The following is a 19,544-nucleotide window of genomic DNA, read 5'->3' on the forward strand; positions in this document are numbered from 1 at the left end:
AGTATTTTTATAAATATGAATTAAAAATCTGTGGTACAAGTAAAGCAGAATTGGATCCTAAAATCTTCCTCATCCACAAAGTTAAGCCACCAAGTTTCACCAGAAACTTGACTCCTATTTTGGATTAAATAAAGTTTCACTTCCTCACACATACCTCTTGAAATAATTAATGGGAGTCACACAAACTATTACTAAATGGTACCAGCCCATGAGTCAGCAGATTTTCAGTCCCCACCGGACATCCAAATGTCCATTAAAACTAACCAACAAAGTCGTCCCTGCAACTTCCCCTGTGTCTTCTTGCAGCGGTCGCCAACCCATGGTCCGCGGGCCACTGGTGGTTCATGAGGTCCGAAAGGTTGGCGACCACTGGTTTAAGGAAACCTTTGGAGCAGTGGTCGCCAAGCGGTTGTCTGCAGGCCACTGGTTATCTGTGAGGTCCGGAAGGTTGGCAACTGCTGTCTTACAGGACAACTACTTCCTAAACTCATGTTCCTATGCTTAATTTATACCCTTCCTTCAAATGTGTAAAAGGAACACGATTGGGACTAGCACTGGGTACCGAAAGCGGGTGTGAGCAGTGGCTCCAGCACCGGATGCAGGTGCCAGCAAGGCCGGCACTGGCAGCAGGTGCGAGTGCCCAGTGGGACCGTGGCACGCGGGAGCAAAGAATTTTCAGTAACCACCAGAGGCTCACCCCAATGAGAGCAACCAGCCTTGGTCTGGCACACCCACTCACCTGCTCCGCCATCCCACTACGGCCAATGCCCGCCATGTTCTGCACGCACCCCCTGGTGGTCAGCGCACATCATAGCGACCAGTTGTTCGGTTGTTCCGCCGTTTGGCCTATTTGCATATTAAGGTTTTATATAGAGAGACTAGAGGCCCGGTGCACAAATTCGTGCACCAGTGGGATCCCTCAGCCTGGCACGCAGGGATCAGGCCGAAACCGGCTCTCCGACATCCCCCGAGGGGTCCCAGATTGCAAGAGGGCGCAGGCCAGGCCCAGGGACCCCCACTGGTGCATGAATCTGTGCAACGGGCCTCTAGTAGTTGATATTCATAGATTTAACAGTTATAGTTTTGACTCTTTTTGCTATCACAACACCAAGTTGGTGTGTGGAATGATTTCATTAGCTGGGGTGGGAGTTAGCAAGTGAACTTGGTAAACAAATTTCAATTCAGCTTTGCTATTCCCTAATCATTGTTACACAGATTGTAACTCTTGAGAAGGGATACAAAATCTTTGTTTCTTGTAAAAAGATGGCCTCCAAATGAAAACCAACTGTCCCAGCTGATGATGAAAATGAAAAGATAGTAAAGAAATTTTAAATAAACAGTACTTCTTAGGGACTACTCAGAATTGACAAGTTGTACAGACTGGGCAGATATAAACCAGTGGCTTTTGAAGATTTCAACTGAAAACTAAAATATCAGATTCTACAATGGGTCATGTCCATTGATCGACAAATTCCACTTTATGCTTTTTATTTTATAGCTCCATTATCAGTCAGGTGGTCTCTGTGTCTGTCTGTCTGTCTGTCTGTCTGTCTCCATCTCTCTCCTCAATGTATTTGTAAATCTACCTTTTTGATAAGGTTCTACAATGTCTCTCTCTGCAGTGTCAGCATTCCATTGTAATAAGTTAAAATGTTTTTAAAAATATGAAATTAATGTGTCTAACATTGAGTCATCATGATACATTCTAAATTCAAAAGGACTTGAACTGTTTTAGTATAAAAACACAGTTCAGTTTTTTAAATTCATGTAAACATGTAAATTCTAAAACCTATTTCATTCTTCAAATAATTCATGCCTCCAGTGAAAACCATACTCTGCCTTTACCTGCATCTTCTGGCAAGCTCCCGGTTGAAATCATCTCCAAGGCGAACTTGTTCACTGCTGAGGTCTCGGAGGGACTGATGAAAAGCATGAATCTAGGAAAGGCAGAACATAGTTATCCATTTAGAATTCTGTTAAATCTTCCATGAAGACTCACTGAGGGTAAAGAATAAGAACTTGTTCTTTGTAATAAGGCCCAAATTTTATAATGTTATTAAGACTAAATAAAATTTAATGTCTACTCTGAATAAAATAAAATATTCTTTCCAACGAAAAGCAATTGCTAAAAAGCAATATATAATATTAACCATCACATCTTTATAGTACAATAATTCCACTCCTTATAGATACCTTAGAAAAGGGATCAGCAAACTTTTTCTGTAAAGGGTACAATAGCAAATATTTCAGGTTTTTGAGCTATATGGTCTCTGCCACAATTACTCAACTCTTCTGTTATAGCACAGAAGTAGCCACAAACCAATGAACAAGACTGTGCTACAACAGAACCTTATTCAAGTAGACCACACCCTGCAGCGTGCCAACCCAGGCTATAGAGAAACGTGCCAACATGCACCAGGAACCATGTAAAAGAATGTTTGGAGCAGCACTGCTCCTAATGAGAACAGTGAAAACAAACCAAAAGTCCATTAAAAATAGAATTGGAACAAATAAATTCCAATATATTCTTCCAGCCATGCATCCTACGGTAATGAAAATGATCAAACCTACCTACATATTAGTAAGGCTAAATGTCAAAAGCATAACATTGGATGGAAAAAGCAAGTTACAAAAGATGGTCTACAGTATTATTCCATTGAGATAAATATGATGTAAGTAGTAAAAATGATTTCTTTTAAAAAAGCAAGATAATGGTTAACATAAACATCAAGGTAGTTGATAGCACATGGGGAAAGAAGGAATTAAAAAGAGGCTTTGGGGGTATAACAACAATCTGTTTCTTGGCCTGGATGATGGTTACATGGATTTTCATTCATACTAGAGGCCCGGTGCATGAAATTCGTGCACGGGGTGTGCGTGTGCGTGTGTGTGTGTGTGTGTGTGTGTGTGTGTGTGTCCCTCAGCCCAGCCTGCACCCTCTCCAATCTGGGACCCCTTGAGGGATGTCTGATTGCCCACTGGGATCGGGCCTAAATGGATAGTCAGACATCCATCTCACAATCCAGGACTGCTGGCTCCCAACTGGTTGCCTGCCTGCCTGCCTGCCTGATTGCCCCTAACTGCTTCTGCCTGCCAGCCTGATCACCCCCTAACCACTCCCCTGCCAGCCTGATCGACACCTAAGTGCCCTCCCCTGCTGGCCTGGTCACCCCTAACTGCCCTCCCCTGCCATCCTGGTCACCCCTAACTGCCCTCCCCTGCAGGCCGAGTCACTCCTAACTGCCTTCCCTTGCAGGCCTGGTCCCTCCCAACTGCCCTCCCCTGATGGCCTGATCACCCACAACTTTCCTCCCCTGCCAGCCATCTTGTGGCAGCCATCTTGTGTCCACATGGGGGCAGCCATCTTTGACCACATGGGGGGTGGCCATCTTGTGTGTTGGAGTGATGGTCAATTTGCATATTACTCTTTTATTAGATAGGATTATTGTACTTTTAATTGCCAATATTTATCTATATACGTATGTGTATGCTATAATTTATAAAAATTTTAAGTTATATATAGATTTGCAGAAACAACAATTTGATTTGTTTTTAACAAATGAATGTTGAGCAACTAAGCAGTGCCAACAATTGTGCTGGGAAACAAGTGGCTCACAATTTAACATGGAAGACAGATAAGTAAACAAAACCACAAAAATGTCACACGGGGCATTAAGATGTACACAGTCATGTGGAACTAAAGGTCATCTTAAGAGAATGGACTTAAAATAAGGAAGAACAATGAAAGAGAAAGGAATGGAGGTAATACAGTGGATGAACAACAGACAATACACAGGTTTTACCATCATGATTTTCCCATTTTGGAAACCAGAATCCTAGGACTCATCTTTGACATCCCCATTTCACTCATCCCACCCTCCTCACATGGTCATCTGATCTTCAAGACCTTTCATTTTGTCCAGCAAATAGCTTTTAAATCTACCCTCTTCTTTCCAACTCCATTTCTCCTATTCCAAGTGACCATCATCTCCACCCAGAATACAGCAATATCTTCCTAATTGGTTTGACCACATTGACTCCATTTTCAACACTGGAGCCAGGGAAATCTTTGCAAAATAGTTGTCACTTCCTTACAAGGCTATACATGTTCTCAGTGCTTCATATATCTTTAGCCACATGGACTTCTTTAATTTACTCATAAGCACTATCCTCCTTCCTGTCAAGGTATTTGTTCTACCTTAAATGACTCTTACAGAACCTTTGGGTCTCAGCTCATAAGCCATTTGTTTTTCGAGAAGCCTTCCCTGACTGGGGCAGGTGCCTCTAGTATACATTCCCATAGCTTTATGCCTCTTTCTGTTAGAACATGCATCTCTGCACATAATTGTGGATGTACTTGTGCACTTATTTGATGAATATCTAGCTCCCACTCTAAGTTATAATTTCCAAGAAAATGCAAGGTTTTTGCTCATCATTGTTTCCAAGCACAAGAACTTTCCCAGGACAGAGGAACATAAACAAATAGAATGAAAGAGTAAATGAGTAATGTTAGGATATTATTCTCTGCTCTAGGTTTAAACATATCATTCATGCTAACAAGTTATAACCACCAAAAAATAACATAGTGAAGGAAAAGTTTCTACAAGGTGTCTTCTAATGCACTTGGTTTTGTTATCTCTTTATCTTATGCAATAACAAGTGAAAGCTACAGATGAGTATACTAACAAAATGGGAACCCTCAGTCCTAAAACAACCAAAACAAAGATGTCAACGTCAGCAAAATCCCCTAGCCCCTATCTAATTAATGTAGCTACCCAGGACAACAATAACAAAAATGTTTGTTCAGCTCTTGCAGAGAAATTTAAAGAAGCAGAAAAAGAAATATGTCCATAGAATGAATACTTCTGAAATTTTAGTGCATACATAGAAAAAGTATGGAATTTCTTACTTAACAGAAAGTGGCTCCCTTGATGACTCAACAATCAGAAAAACACTAATTGAAAAATCAACAGGTTAACCACACAAGGACTAACTTGTTCATACTAAACCAAACTTAGCAAAACAGAAAGTAGCTGGCTTAGCAAGGCTTACAGAAGAGTGACCCAGCTGAACAAGGAAACAAAACATGTCCAAGTAAACTCACTTTTAAATTGTTCTACAAAATATAATCCTCCATAACAAAATTCTAAATAAATATATGATGATGATTAGTACATTGAAAATAAAATAGTTTACTTATTTTTTAAAAATCAGTACATAGTTACTGGTGATGAAACTCTGGTTCAAATGTAGTCATAGAATTCAAGTGTCAGACATTTATATAGAAAGGTAAGGAATACGGAGTACAGAATGGTACAAAGTACCTGGCCCACGTTCTCAGTCTCCCGAACAAATCGGACACCAGCTCTGGATCTAATTCGTTTACTACCCTGTTGATCCCCATAGTCCTTGAGAGGTGAGGTAGGTGGAAAACGGTGGCTTTCTTTATAAATGAAAGAAAAGGAAAAGGATAAAAATGCTGCATGAGGAGAAATGATCTAAAATTTTATCAGTAAGTACATAGCAGATATGAATATACACATGTGCCCTTAGCCCAGACTACTCCCCCAAGTATGTTACTATAGCCATAAAATTCCACAAAATTGGCACTAATCTTGCTCTTAAAGCTGATAAAATGAACAAAAAATAAGCTGGAAATAAACTATCAAAAGTTCTAATTTGCTATACTTTTCAAAGAAGTAATATATTTTCTCTTACACAAAAATAACTAAATAAAAATAACTTTTATATCCCCCTACTATAATACTACTATAACAGAATTTTTCAAATAACAAATTAATGAATCTAACATATAAATGGCACTTAAAGATCAATAAAAACTAACTACATAAAGAAGAATAGCTGATTGTGTCCTATTTGTAATCCTTATTATCGGGATCGATAGCAGTATTAACAATGTGAGCTGCTGATGTGCACTCTACCTAAATCACCTCCCCTCACTGCAGACTTTTTTACTCTTTTCTAGCCTAAGTCTTGTATATTCAAACATATCTCAGTGCTGCAGAAAAGTACAAGTAAGATTAATTACAAACTAAGTGTTTTCACCTTTAATCCAGCCATTGAATTCTAGCTGCACACCAAGAATAAAGATCACCTGTTCTTAACAAGTGTCATAGGATATTTCATAATGAGAGATTTGAAAAACTATGAAACTAGGATTCCTAACCCAGAAATCTACCAATATCACTAGATCCTATTTTTGTTTTGATTGATGGTAGATGCTTCAATCCTAGTGTTGTCAGTTAAAGCTCTGCATGGTCTATGGAGTCTGAGAACAACAAAAGCAGTAGACTCACAAGAACAGAGTACTGTTAGACATACTTTTTAATATTCACTATACAATAGCTGAAAGCTTCTTTAATACCTTATTTGTATGATTTTATGTATGGGTTGTAATTATCCAAAGACTAAATAGATTAACTATACACTTTGGGAATATTTCTTAAATGAAAGGGATTTTCAGAACTTCTGTAGAATTTACCTGACACAGTGCCACCATCAAGGTCACTTGCACTCAGACTTGTAACAGAAATACTTCTCCCTCCTGAGTTTCTCAATAAACGTTGACTCCGTAGTTGGCCTATTGATTGTTCCAAGCTTTCTTTTAACTAAATTAAAGAATATAATGGAGATTTATTCTCTTTAAACAACTTGCAAATACAAATAGACTAGACATTTCAAAAGCTATTTTTCAAATATCTAGGTTCTGAAAGAGAATTTACATCAGATAAAATTTTGAACTAAGTTATGTTAGGAAATATAAAAATAGTAAACATAAATATATTAAGAACCAATTCTAACATCAGGTTTTAAACAGCATCTGACACTACCTATTCCATCTTTTTATTACCAGAATGGAAAAGAAATGTCTAGTCCAGCTGGTATGGCTCAGCGGTTGAGGGTCAACCCAGGAACCAAGAGGTTACTGGTTCGATTCCTGGTCAGGGTACACTCCTGGGTTTCGGGCTCGATCCCCAGTAGGGGGTCTACAGAAGGCAGCCAATTGATGATGTTTCTCTCTCATCAATGTTTCTATCTCTCTATCCCTCTCCTTTTCTCTCTCTCTAAAAAAAACAATAAAGACATATCCTATGTAATAAGAGCCTAATATGCTAAGTGTCTGGTCATCCAGTTGTCCATTCAACCAATCAAAGTATAATATCTAATGATATGCTAAAGCCACTCAATCGCTCACTATGACATGCACTAAGCACCAGGGGGCAGACAGTTGACTGGTCGACCAGTCGCTATTACGTGCACTGACCACCAGGGGGCAGACACTTTGACTGGTAAGTTAGCTTGCTGCTGGGGTCCAGGCAATTGGGATTGAATGAGACGGGCGGGACATGCCCTGAAGCCTTCCCACGGTCCCTCCCTGGCTGGCCAACCTCCCACGTCCCTCCCTGGCCCTGATCATGCACCACTGGGGTCCCTTGGCCTGGCCCGCACCCTCTTGCAATCCGGGCTGAGGGACCCACCCCTCCCCAAGTGCACAAATTTCATGCACCAGGCCTCTAGTAAATAAATAAATGAATGAATGAGATGTCCAGGCTTACAAAACCAGATCCCAATGTCTAACTAACCTGCCACCCATGCTTAGAAACATAACAAAGCCAACACACCTGAAACGAAAGCCTTCCTCCCTTCCTTCAGAAACCCCAGATCTGTAACAAACAGGAAACTGAACAGCTGTCACAGTGACGGCTGCTCTGGAAACAATGTGTACTACCCAACTCTATACCAGAACATCTTTCATTCATTCAAAGATTTAAATTTCTATAAGGCTAACCAATGGACACAGACAACAAGGGGGTTAGGGCATGAGTGGGAGGATGGGGGGGGGGGGCAAAGGGGCAATAAGGACACATATGTAATACCTTAATCAATAAAGAAAAAAAAATTTTTTTAAAGATTTAAATTTCCAGGAAACTACATGGCCTGATGTCAATGTGTTAGTACACACTAGAAATTACAGTTGTTCATATACTCTCTTCAGATCATTAGGAAATTGACCAGCAGGTTATAAAAGAAGGTATCTTTTTAGACCTAAAGAGTTACATTCAATAAAAACACGCTAAATACTAAAACAATGCCCATACTTGTACACAGGTATATACTCAAAAGGAGTATTAAACCAAAACCCAAGGGAACAAAGAGTAAAGCTGAGGAAAATCCACATACCCTGAATTGCCGAAAAACTTCAGGTCTAACGATATCTTATCCAAGGATGAATAAGAAATAATGCTAATAAAAATAGTGCATGAACCACATAACAAGTTATCTGTAACTTGTTAGAGAGAATGTTGAAACAAAACAATTGATTGAAAAGAGAGGGTCTCCTAAACTCAGACAGAATTAAAAGACAGAACCACTATGGAGAGAACAAGGTGACTTCCTTGGGGAACTATTCAGAAAGAAAGAAGCTGCAGTTGAAGAGAAAGCACAAGTGAAACAACATGAACCACAAGTGAGCAAATCCTTTTTCATTTTGGATTTAACTCTTCTAGAAAACCAAGGTTAAAACAGTCTGGATTAAAAGAAGCACAGTTAGAATTTCAGGAATCTACCTCAATTGTTGCTCTCATTTCTATTAAAAAAAAAAAAAAGGCTAAAGGCTACTATTTCTATACATTCTGTCACCTGCTTCTCTAATTGCCATAACCTGTCTGCATGTTTACAACTGTAGGACCCAGCCTATCAATCCAGGAAAACATACAGATGAGGCCCGGGAGAAGCAACATTGACCTTGAGAGTAATTTACATATAAGTAAAAGAGAACTATATCTAACATATTACCTAGATCAGAAGTCTTACACAATGAACACAAAATAGAATATCAATCATCTATGACAAAGGCTCAGAATAAAATTAAATGTTAAAGTTAAAAACCTCAAATCCAATCTGTAACCTCAGAAAAGGATTAGAAATGGAAAATGATTTTAGTTCACACAAGCCAATGACAGAACCAGCTCTATTAACTTTTCCTGTGTTTTTTTTTTCTTTATTATTCACATCTTTCAAGCTAAGCCTGATGTCACTATACTTTTGGAAGCAAAGTCAGCTGTCATTTCTTTTTTTTTTTTCTTTCCAATTTTTTTTATTAAGGTATTATATGTGTACATATCTTACCATTGCCCCCCCCGACCCCACTCCCATATATGCCCTCACCCCCCAGAGTTTTGCGTCCATTGGTTATGCTTATATGCATGCATACAAGTCCTTTGATTGATCTCTTATCTCCCCCATCTCTCCCTAACCTTCCCCCTGTAATTTGACAGTCTGTTTGATGCTTTACTGTCTCTGTATCTATCTTTTTGTTCAATTTTATACTGTTCTTTATTATCCATAAATGAGTGAGATCATGTGGTATTTTTCTTTCATTGACTGACTTATTTCACTTAACATAATGTTCTCCAATTCCATCCAGGTTGCTGCAAATGATGAGAATTCCTTCTTTTTTATGGCAGCATAGTATTCCATTGTGTAGATGTACCACAGTTTTCTGATCCAGTCATCTGTTGACGGGCACCTAGGCTGTTTCCAAATCTTAGCTATGGTGAATTGTGCTGCTATGAACATAGGGGTGCATATATCCTTTCTGATTGGTGTTTCTAGTTTCTTCGGATATATTCCCAGGAGTGGGATTACTGGGTCAAATGGGAGTTCCATTTTCAGTTTTTTGAGGAAACTCCATACTGTTCTCCACAGTGGCTGCACCAATCTGCATTCCCACCAGCAGTGCACGAGGGTTCCTTTTTCTCCGCATCCTCGCCAACACTTGTCGTTTGTTGATTTGTTGATGATAGCCATTCTGACAGGTGTAAGATGGTACCGCATTGTTGTTTTGATTTGCATCTCTCGGATAATTAGTGACGTTGAGCATGTTTTCATGTGTCTCTTCGCCTTCCTTCTGTCTCCTTTGGAAAGATTCTATTTAGGTCTGTTGCCCATTTTTTTATTGGATCATTTATCTTCCTTTTATTAAGTTGCATAAGCTGCCTGTAGATGTTGGAGATTAAACCTTTATCAGTGATGCCATTTGCAAATATGTTCTCCCATGTAGTGGGCCTTCTTGTTGTTGATGGTTTCTTTTGCTGTGAAAAAGCTTTTTATTTTTATGTAGTCCCATTTGTTAATTTTCTCTTTAGCTTCCACTGCCCTAGGAGCAGTGTCAGTGAAGAATTTCTTTTGGCATATGTCTGAGATTTTGCTGCCTGTGGATTGCTCTAGTATTTTTATGGTTTCCCGTCTTATGTTTAAGTCCTGTATCCATTTTGAGTTTATTTTTGTGTATGGCGTAAGTTGGTGATCAAGCTTCATTTTTTTGCATGTATCTGTCCAATTTTCCCAACACCATTTATTGAAGAGACTGTCTTTATTCCATTGTATGTTCATGCCTCCTTTGTCAAATATTAATTGAGCATAGTGGTTTGGGTCAATATCTGGATTCTCTATTCTGTTCCATTGATCTATATGTCTGTTCTTGTGCCAGTACCAGGCTGTTTTGAGAACAGTGGCTTTGTAATACAGCTTGAAATCTGGTATTGAGATCCCTCCTACTTTATTCTTCTTTCTCAGGATTGCTGTGGCTATTCGGGGTCTTTTTTTATTCCAGATGAATTTTTGGAGAGTTCTTTCAAGGTCTGTGAAATATGCCGTTGGTATTTTAATGGGGAGTGCATTGAATCTATAGATTGCTTTGGGTAGTATGGACATTTTAATGATGTTGATTCTACCAATCCATGAACATGGTATGTTCTTCCATCTGTTTACGTCTTCCTCTATCTCTTTTTTCAGTGTCCTGTAGTTTTCCGTGTATAGGTCTTTTACCTCCTTAGTTAAGTTTATTCCTAGGTATCTTAATTTTTTTGGCGTGATGGTAAATGGGATTGCCTTTTTAGTCTCTCTGTCTGTAAGTTCACTATTGGTGTATAGAAAGGCCATAGATTTCTTGGCGTTAATTTTGTATCCTGCTACATTGCCGAATTCCTTTATTAAGTCTATTGTTTTTTGACGGAGTCTTTTGGATTTTTTATGTACAATATCATGTCGTCTGCAAATAAAGACAGCTTTACTTGTTCTTTTCCAATTTGGATGCCTTTTATTTCTTCTTCTTGTCTAATTGCAATGGCTAATACTTCCAGTACTATGTCAAACAGGAGTGGTGAGAGTGGGCATCCCTGTCTTGTTCCTGTTCTTAGGGGAAATGTTTTTAGTTTTTGTCCATTGAGTATGATGTTTGCTGTGGGTTTATCATATATAGCTTGTATTATGTTGAGGTATGAGCCTTTTATTCCCATCTTGTTGAGAGTTTTTATCAAGAAAGGGTGTTGGATTTTGTCAAATGCTTTTTCTGCATCAATTGATATGACTATGTGATTTTTATCTTTCAATTTGTTTATGTGATGTATCACGTTTATTGATTTGTGGATATTGTACCATCCTTGCATTCCTGGGATAAATCCTACTTGGTCATGGTGTATGATCTTTCTGATGTACTGCTGGAGCCGATTTGCTAGAATTTTGTTGAGGATTTTGGCATCTATGTTCATGAGGGATATTGGTCTGTAATTCTCTTTCATTGTGTTGTCTTTATCTGGTTTTGGTATTAGGGTGATGCTGGCTTCATAGAAGGAGCTTGGAAGTGTTCCTTCCACTTGAATTTTTTGGAATAGTCTGAGGAGGATAGGTTTTAGTTCTTCCTTGAATGTTTGGTAAAACTCTCCTGTGAAGCCATCAGGCCCCGGGCTTTTGTTTGCCGGAAGCTTTTTGATGACTGCTTCAATTTCGTCCATAGTTATTGGCCTATTGAGCTGTTTAGATTCTTCTTGATTGATTTTTGGAAGGTTATATTTTTCTAGGAATATGTCCATTTCCTCCAGGTTGTCCAGTTTGTTGGAATAGAGTTGTTCGTAGTATTTTGTAACAATCCTTTGTATCCCAGCAGGGTCTGTTGTTATTTCACCTCTTTCATTTCTGATTTTGTTTATTTGGGTCCTCTCTCTTTGCTTCTTGGTGAGCCTGGCTAGAGGTCCATCAATCTTGTTTATCCTTTCAAAGAACCAGCTCTTGGTTTTGTTGATCTTATGTATTGTTTCTTTGGTCTCTATGTCATTTATCTCCGCTCTGATCTTTGTTATTTCCTTCCTTCTGGTTACACTGGGCTTTTCTTGCTGCGCTTTTTCTAGCTCTTTGAGTTGTAGGGTTAAGTAATTTATTACCATTGTTTCTTGTTTTTTGCAATAGGCTTGTAGAGCTATGAACTTCCCTCTCAAGACTGCTTTCGCTGTGTCCCATAGATTTTGGATTGTTGTGTTTTCATTGTCATTTGTTGCCATGATGTTTTTTATTTCTTCCTTGATCTCTCTGGTGACCCAGTCCTTGTTTAATAGCATGCTGTTTAGTTTCCATGTGTTTGATTTCTTTGGATTGTATTTATTGTAGTTGATTTCCAGTTTTATGCCACTGTGATCTGAGAAGATGCTTGATATAATTTCTATCTTTGTGAATTTGAAGAGACTTTGCCTGTGACCCAGCATATGGTCTATCTTTTAAAATGACCCATGTGCACTTGAGAAGAATGTATATTCTGTGGCTTTGGGGTGAAATGTTCTGAAGATGTCAATTAATTCCATCTAGTCTAGTGAGTCATTTAAGATTGCTGCTTCTTTGCTGATTTTTTGTTTAGAGGATTTGTCCAGTGGTGATAGTGGGGTATTAAAGTCTCCTACTATGATTGTATTGCTATTAATCTCTCCCTTGATATCCTCCAGGAGTTTTTTTATGTATTTGGGTGCTCCTATATTGGGAGCGTATATGTTTACCAGAATTATTTCTTCTTGTTGGATTTCTCCCTTTAGTATTATGAAGTGGCCTTCCTTATCTCTTGTTATGGCATTTACTTTGAGGTCTATTTTGTCAGATATAAGTATTGCTACCCCTGCTTTTTTTTCATTTCCATTTGCCTGAAAGATATTTTTCCATCCCTTCACTTTCAATCTGTGTGAGTCTCTTGTTCTGAGGTGGGTCTCTTGTAGACAGCATATACATGGGTCGTGTTTTTTTATCCATTCAGCTACTCGATGTCTTTTGATTGGAGCATTTAGTCCGTTTACATTTAAAGTTATTACTGAAAGGTATTTGTTTGCCGTCATATCTATTTTTGTGTCTGTATTCCTTCTTACCTGTTTATTTCTTCTTTTTACAGTATTCCCTTTAGCAATTCTTGCATTGCTGGTTTGGTGGTGATAAACTCCCTGAGGCTTTTTTTGTCTGCAAAGCTCCTGATTTCCCCTTCAATTTTGATTGATAGTCTTGCTGGATATAGTATTCTTGGATTCAGTCCTTTGCTTTGCAACACTTTGTATACCTCCTTCCATTCACTTCTAGCTTGTTGTGTTTCTGATGAGTAATCATTTGACAATCTGATGGGTGTTCCTTTGTAGGTAACTCTCTGTCTCTCTCTTGCCGCCTTTAGGATTCTCTCTTTATCATTTATATTTGCCATTGAAATTATGACATGTCTTGGTGTGGGTCTTTTGGGGTTGATCCTGCTTGGGACTCTCCGTACTTGCGTAACTTTTATCTTTCCCATATCCAGGAAGTTTTCTGTCATTATTTCTTCAAATAGATTTTCTAATCCCTGCTGCTCTTCTTGTCCTTCTGGCAGCCCTATTATACGCATGTTACTTCGTTTCATGTTGTCCCGAAGCTCCCTTAGGCTTTCCTCCTGCTTTTTAATTTTTTTCTCCAATTGCTGTTCAGCTTGAGCTTGTTTCTGTACCTGATCTTCTAACTCACTAATTCGGTCCTCTGCTTCTTGTAGTCTACTGTTGAAACTTTTCATGGTGTTTTTGATTGTAGCTATATCACTTTTCATTTCTTCCTGATTCTTGCATAAGTTGTTGATTTTCTCATCCATCCGTTGTATAAATTCCACGACCATTACTCTGAACTCCTTTTCGGTCATGTTGCAAGCTTCAGTTTCACTAATTTCCTTTCTTGGCGACCCCACATTTTCTTTCCTCTGTGAGATATTTCGTTTCCCCATTCTGGCTATTACCAGAAAGCTCAAGCTTCCGTTTGCGTGGACCTGGGCCGTGTGCTGTGGGGACTTCGCTCCACCCGAGTTTCACTGGAGTGCTCTGACACTAGGACGTGTGGCTGCCTTTGGTTGGTGGGAACCAGACTTGCCCAGGGTCAGTGTCCCCAGTGTTCTGTGTGGTCTCGTGTGCACACTTGGAATCAGGGGCCCTGTCTGCACCACACTGTTGGTATGCGCCGAAAATGAGATCCTTAGGATGTGCCAGGAGTCAGAGTTTCCCTGTGTCTGCACCAGGACTCGAGTGTCAAAGTCTCTGTTGCCTTGTGTGGTTTCTCGTTGAGAATCAGGGTCCCTGTGTGTGCATGCACCAACAATTGGGGTCGCTGGCTCTTAGTGTGAATGTGCTGTGAGTCAGGGATCCCAGGCAGCTGTGTCCGGCGTGCCAAATTCCCTGAAGTGGAGCTGCGTCCTGTGTGTGCTCTCTCTACTAAGCCAAACCGGCTAGAGCGCACATTCTTAAAATCCTGAAGGTGAGCTGACTCCGTGGTGCACTCTCCCAAAGTCCCGGAAGGGGGGCGGAGTCCGTCCTGCGCGCCAACTTCCCCGAAGGGAAGCCCTTCTGTGCACGCTCTAAGATTCCCAGAAGGGGGAGCTGTGACCCGCAAGCCAAATTCCCCGAAGGGGAGCCCTCTGTGCGCACTGACAGATTTCCCCGACGGGGAGCTGCTTCTGTCCTGTGCGCGCCAAATTCCCTAGGGGGGAGCGCGTCCCTGCGCAAAGCTCGGCAGCTTGGGGGAGGGGCGGGTCTATCAGTTACTATGGCGCTCTCCGCGCGCCTGTGAGCGCTCAGCAGCTTGGGGGAGGGGCGGGTCTATCAGTTACTATGGCGCTCTCCGCGCGCCTGCTGGGAGTGGGGTAGGCTCTTTGACTCACGGAATTCTGCTGAGAAGTCTGGATTCTTGTTGTTTGTTGGTCTGAAGCTGTGATAGCAGTTCTCTGTGCCCAGTGGCTGCAGGGTCCTGGTTTGTGTCAGAAGCCAGGATCCGCGTCTCAGGCAGCTCTGTTTCCCAAGATGGCGTGGTCTCCGTGTCCGCACCAGCCGCTGAGAAGTGTCCGCTTTGTGCGCGGGGCTGCGCCGTCTAGGACTGCCCAGTTAGGGAGCCCCTTGGAAGACGTGCAGAATCTAACTGACCCTAGCTCACACACACACACACACACACACCACACGTCTACACTCTCCTCTATGGGTTCCTCACTCGCACTCTCTCCCTACCTTCCTGCCGGTCGCCATCTTTCCAAAGCCTGAAAAATCTGTCATTTCTTATTATTGCTACTTTTGAAGGTAATCTGCCTTTTTTAGCTCTGGCTATTTTTAAGATTTTTCTCTTTGACTTTGTCAATGGTTTTACTATGATATGACCATGTACACTTTTATTTGTAGTTATCTCATTTTTGACTGATAGAGATCCTTGAATCTATAGCCTGATATCTTTCATGTTGTACATTCTCAACCATCATCCCTTCAGACCTTGTTGATGCCCACTCTCCTCTCTCCTGAAAATCCAGTTGCATGCAGTGGTTCTCAACCTTTTTAATGCCTCGACCCTTTAATAGAGTTCCTCATGTTGTGGTGACCCCCAACCATAAAATTATTTTCGTTGCTACTTCATAACTGTAATTTTGCTACTGTTAATGAATCGTAATGTAAATATCTGTGTTTTCCGATGGTCTTAGGCTCTATAGCAGCGGTTCATTGGAAAACACAGATATTTACATTATGATTCATAACAGTAGCAAAATTACAGTTATGAAGTAGCAACGAAAATAATTTTACGGTTGGGGGTCACCACAACATGAGGAACTGTATTAAAGGGTCGTGGCATTAAAAAGGTTGAGAACCACTGACTGTTAGAGCTTTTTATCATGTTTCATATGTGCTTCTATATTGTTCATCATTTCATTCCTCCATTCTTTTCAGATAATGTATGCTGGCCAATCTTTCAATTCAAAATTATCTCTTTAACTGTAAACAAACTGATGTTTAATCCACCTGTTAAGGGTTTTAGTTCATTGATTTTTTAAATTATATTTTTCAGTTTCCAAAATTATCATTTGTGTTTTTTTTGACAGTTCCAATTCTTTGTCAAAACTCTCAATCTTTTTAATTTCTTGAACAGATTAAACATAATAATTTTACAGTCCCATATATACTTCTATTGTCTATTGTTTATTGTTTCCCTTGGTTTTTCAGTCACCTCTTATAATTTCATATGCCTGGATATTTTTTTATCAGGTGATAGACATTATATATTAAAAATTGTAGAGATCATTTAAAGCTCTGGATGATGACAACTTCCTTCAGGAGAGATCTGGTTTTTCTTCTAGCAGGAAGTCAGGCTAGGGTCACTAGGAATCCCAAATCGCCTTATCCAATTAGGAATTAAGATGATCCAAAGCTGGGCTTCCGTCTCTATAAGGGCTAGTCTATCTTCAGTTTATCACTTCTCTTATTTTCAGTTCACCATTTCTCCTACTCATTCACTGTCTGAGTCCCAGTTGAAAGCTGGAGGGTTGCTGAACTCCAGTTTTGATCTGCCAGCCTTTTGAGTCTATTGATAGTTCTGATCTTAGCCTCTCTGCTTCCAGCCTCTTCTGAAATCGGCTACTGTGTAGATGGAAGAAAGGAGTCCCATTTATGCCAGATTTTTACTACAAAAGGCCTCACTGCTTTGGTAGGTCTCTGATGCATTAGTAATACTATTTTTTACTTCCTTTTTTTTTTTTTTTTTTTGGCCTTTCTAGTTGTTCAGAGTAAGCGAGTCGATCCAAAATAATCTTATCTACCGATGCCAGAGGCAGAGTATGCCAGCATCCTTTTTATGTAGGCTTCTTTGCTAACAAATCCTGAGCTGTAACTAAAAGCTGATGAATAAAATAAACTTACACACACAGGCACACACACCCACAACCCCTGTTAACAAAAATGGGGAAAAGTCACCATGGAACACAGGGAAAAATATTGCAGAACAAGAGAAATTAATCATTTCAGAAATAAGATAAACTATTTGACAACTTCATTTTAAACTTTAAAAGGTATAGCATAAGCCATTGAACAGATGAATAGGCTGATAAAGACCAAAAATTGAAATGCAAAAGTAAATAATCAGGATAAAGATTTTTTTTTTAATATCAAGGCAAAAACACATCCTCCACCTAAAATACAAAACTAAAAATGTAACAGAATTAAAATATACACTTAAAGTAACAGTAACACAACAGACACTGCACAAAATCTAAGCATGATGCATGAAACTAACCTAATCACTCCTGAAACACAAAATCAAAGAGATGAAGAGATAACATGTAAAATAATAAAAGTTTCTTCAAATTTTTTAGGATTATAACCCCTAGCTAGGTGCAAAAGCAAACCAAACTTGAAGTTAAATGAAAACAAAACAACACTAATAAAGCTCAGTTTAACATTAATTCAGTATGCTATTATGCTGAAACAAAAATAATACTCCACATGAGACTGTGGTACTGATTCCAAAGGTGCAGATTCTTGCCCAGCCAGTGTGGCTCAGTAGGTGAATGTCAATGTATGAACCAGAAGGTCATGGTTCGATTCCTGGTTAGAGCACATGCCCGGTTTGCAGGCTCGATCCCCAGCAGGGGGCAAAGCAGGAGGCAGTTGATGGATGTTTCTCTCTCATCAATGTTTCTATCTCTATCTCCCTCTCCTTTTCTCTCTCTGAAATAAAAAAAAAAACAACACGTATTTTTAAAAGTGCAGATTCTTAGAGTCTAGCATGACAACATCACCGCAGACCAAGTGACGATTCCATTTCTATCTTTCCCACATCACAAAACATGCAATGACATTTTCACAATCTGCTATAAATGCTTCATTTACATGTTCTTTTACCTCTGCTCATTTGATATTATAATAAAAAAAACTGAAGCATTGTTACTATGTAAAATGAAAGGTACCCTTAATAGTACATTACTGTATTTTGGGTGGGCAGACAATTTACTCATGAACATAGAGGTGGGAAAAGCAATATTATGTATGCTATCAAATTTAGCATATGCTTTTATATAAAAATAATCAAATATACATATCACTGTGAATGGTGCAACACATTGTTATTTATAGTCACAATGATACCCTCATGAAACTAAAGTTAAACCCAATGAATTCAAGGAAAGAAAACTACTGAATGTCTGTATACCAAGCACTATTAACATAGCAAATGCTTGAAGGTATAAGTATTATTGGATGGATTAAAGAAATAACAAGAAGATACATGTTTAACAAGTGTCTAAAACAGTATGACCACTTCAATAAATGTTATAAAGAGAATTATATGATTAGGTTCATTTTTCATGAAGCTCAAGATCAGAAAGGTTTAGTAGCTTGCCCAAAGTAACTGAATGGTTTCTAGCAGAAAAATCAGATTCAATTTGAAGTCTGATTCCAAAATCTACATTTTCCCTCAAGACTCAAAGCAAAAGTCTGTAAAAATTATTCTCTTGTCCAGCTTTTTCATGAGAGACTTGGTAATAAAATTTTAAACATAGAATTCTAAGAACCTAATTTCTAAGATTTGAAAAATGTATTTACATAAAGGAGACAGCAGACTTTAATTGTTCAATTACAATTTCTTACCCGTAGACTCTTACTACTTAACATTAAAGTTATTAAAAGACTATGACTAGTTCTCAACTTCAGGACAACTAGTAAAACTCGGCCAGAGAGAAAGGGGCACATGCCTTCAGCTATGCGAGATTACAAGTGGCTTGTGCCTGGCTCTAAACCATTAACATTATCCTCCTAGGGTGTCATTCAGTACATTTGACAACTGAAACCCACCGAATAGAACAAAAACCTGGAGTTTATTATTCAACATTTAAATTCTTCCAAAGTTCATGTGCCAGATGGTAACATCATATTACTCCCAAAGGAAATTTTAAACAGAACACTTAATTAGGAGAAAAATTACCTATTAGTGCAAGCCTCTAAGGCTTAATTTGATATTACTATATTTTCACCCATCTTTCCCTTAAAAATGAATAAATCAGCTGATCTGAATCAAGGGAACTGTATTTTGCTTTTATACCCAATATGAACTACTTTAGCATCATCAGCTACACTTCCACTGCAGAAGGCATTAACTTTTTATGTTGAATATTCTTTCTTGAGGGCATTCCATTTTTATAGCATTAACTCAAAAATAGTCCCTGATGTCTTATCAATAGGAACACAGAGTTCTAGATATATTCTAAATACTAAGATAATCAATTGCACTATATAACAAATGTTTAAAATAAGCTTTTAACTAAAACCTTCCCCACAGGTCATCTTTGACCCAAATGTTCTCAGACCTCCCAAGAAATTTACAGAATAAGAAATAATGACACTTCTTTAAGGTTATGAAAGTCAAGGAGCCCAAAGATCCTATGTCATTGTATCCAACTA

The 19,544-nt window shown here is 39.0% G+C and overlaps 1 protein-coding gene across 8 annotated transcripts in view; it reads right to left on the reverse strand.

Moving 5' to 3' along the window:
- Nucleotides 1-19,544, reverse strand: part of CEP128 (centrosomal protein 128) — a 354,698-nt gene that overhangs the window by 308,758 nt on the left and 26,396 nt on the right. For 7 of the 8 annotated variants that reach the window (XM_079768173.1, XM_079768175.1, XM_079768174.1 and 4 more), the window contains 3 exons: nucleotides 6,503-6,629; nucleotides 5,325-5,443; nucleotides 1,846-1,937 (listed from right to left, as the gene is read on the reverse strand). In XM_079768173.1, the coding sequence (XP_079624299.1) occupies nucleotides 1,846-1,937; nucleotides 5,325-5,443; nucleotides 6,503-6,629 (338 nt within the window). The remainder of the gene's footprint in view (nucleotides 1-1,845; nucleotides 1,938-5,324; nucleotides 5,444-6,502; nucleotides 6,630-19,544) is intronic. The other variant, XM_079768176.1, reaches the window with a different exon arrangement.

This window comes from Cnephaeus nilssonii (assembly GCF_951640355.1).
Source record: "Cnephaeus nilssonii genome assembly, chromosome: 4".
NCBI lineage: Eukaryota > Metazoa > Chordata > Mammalia > Chiroptera > Vespertilionidae > Cnephaeus > Cnephaeus nilssonii.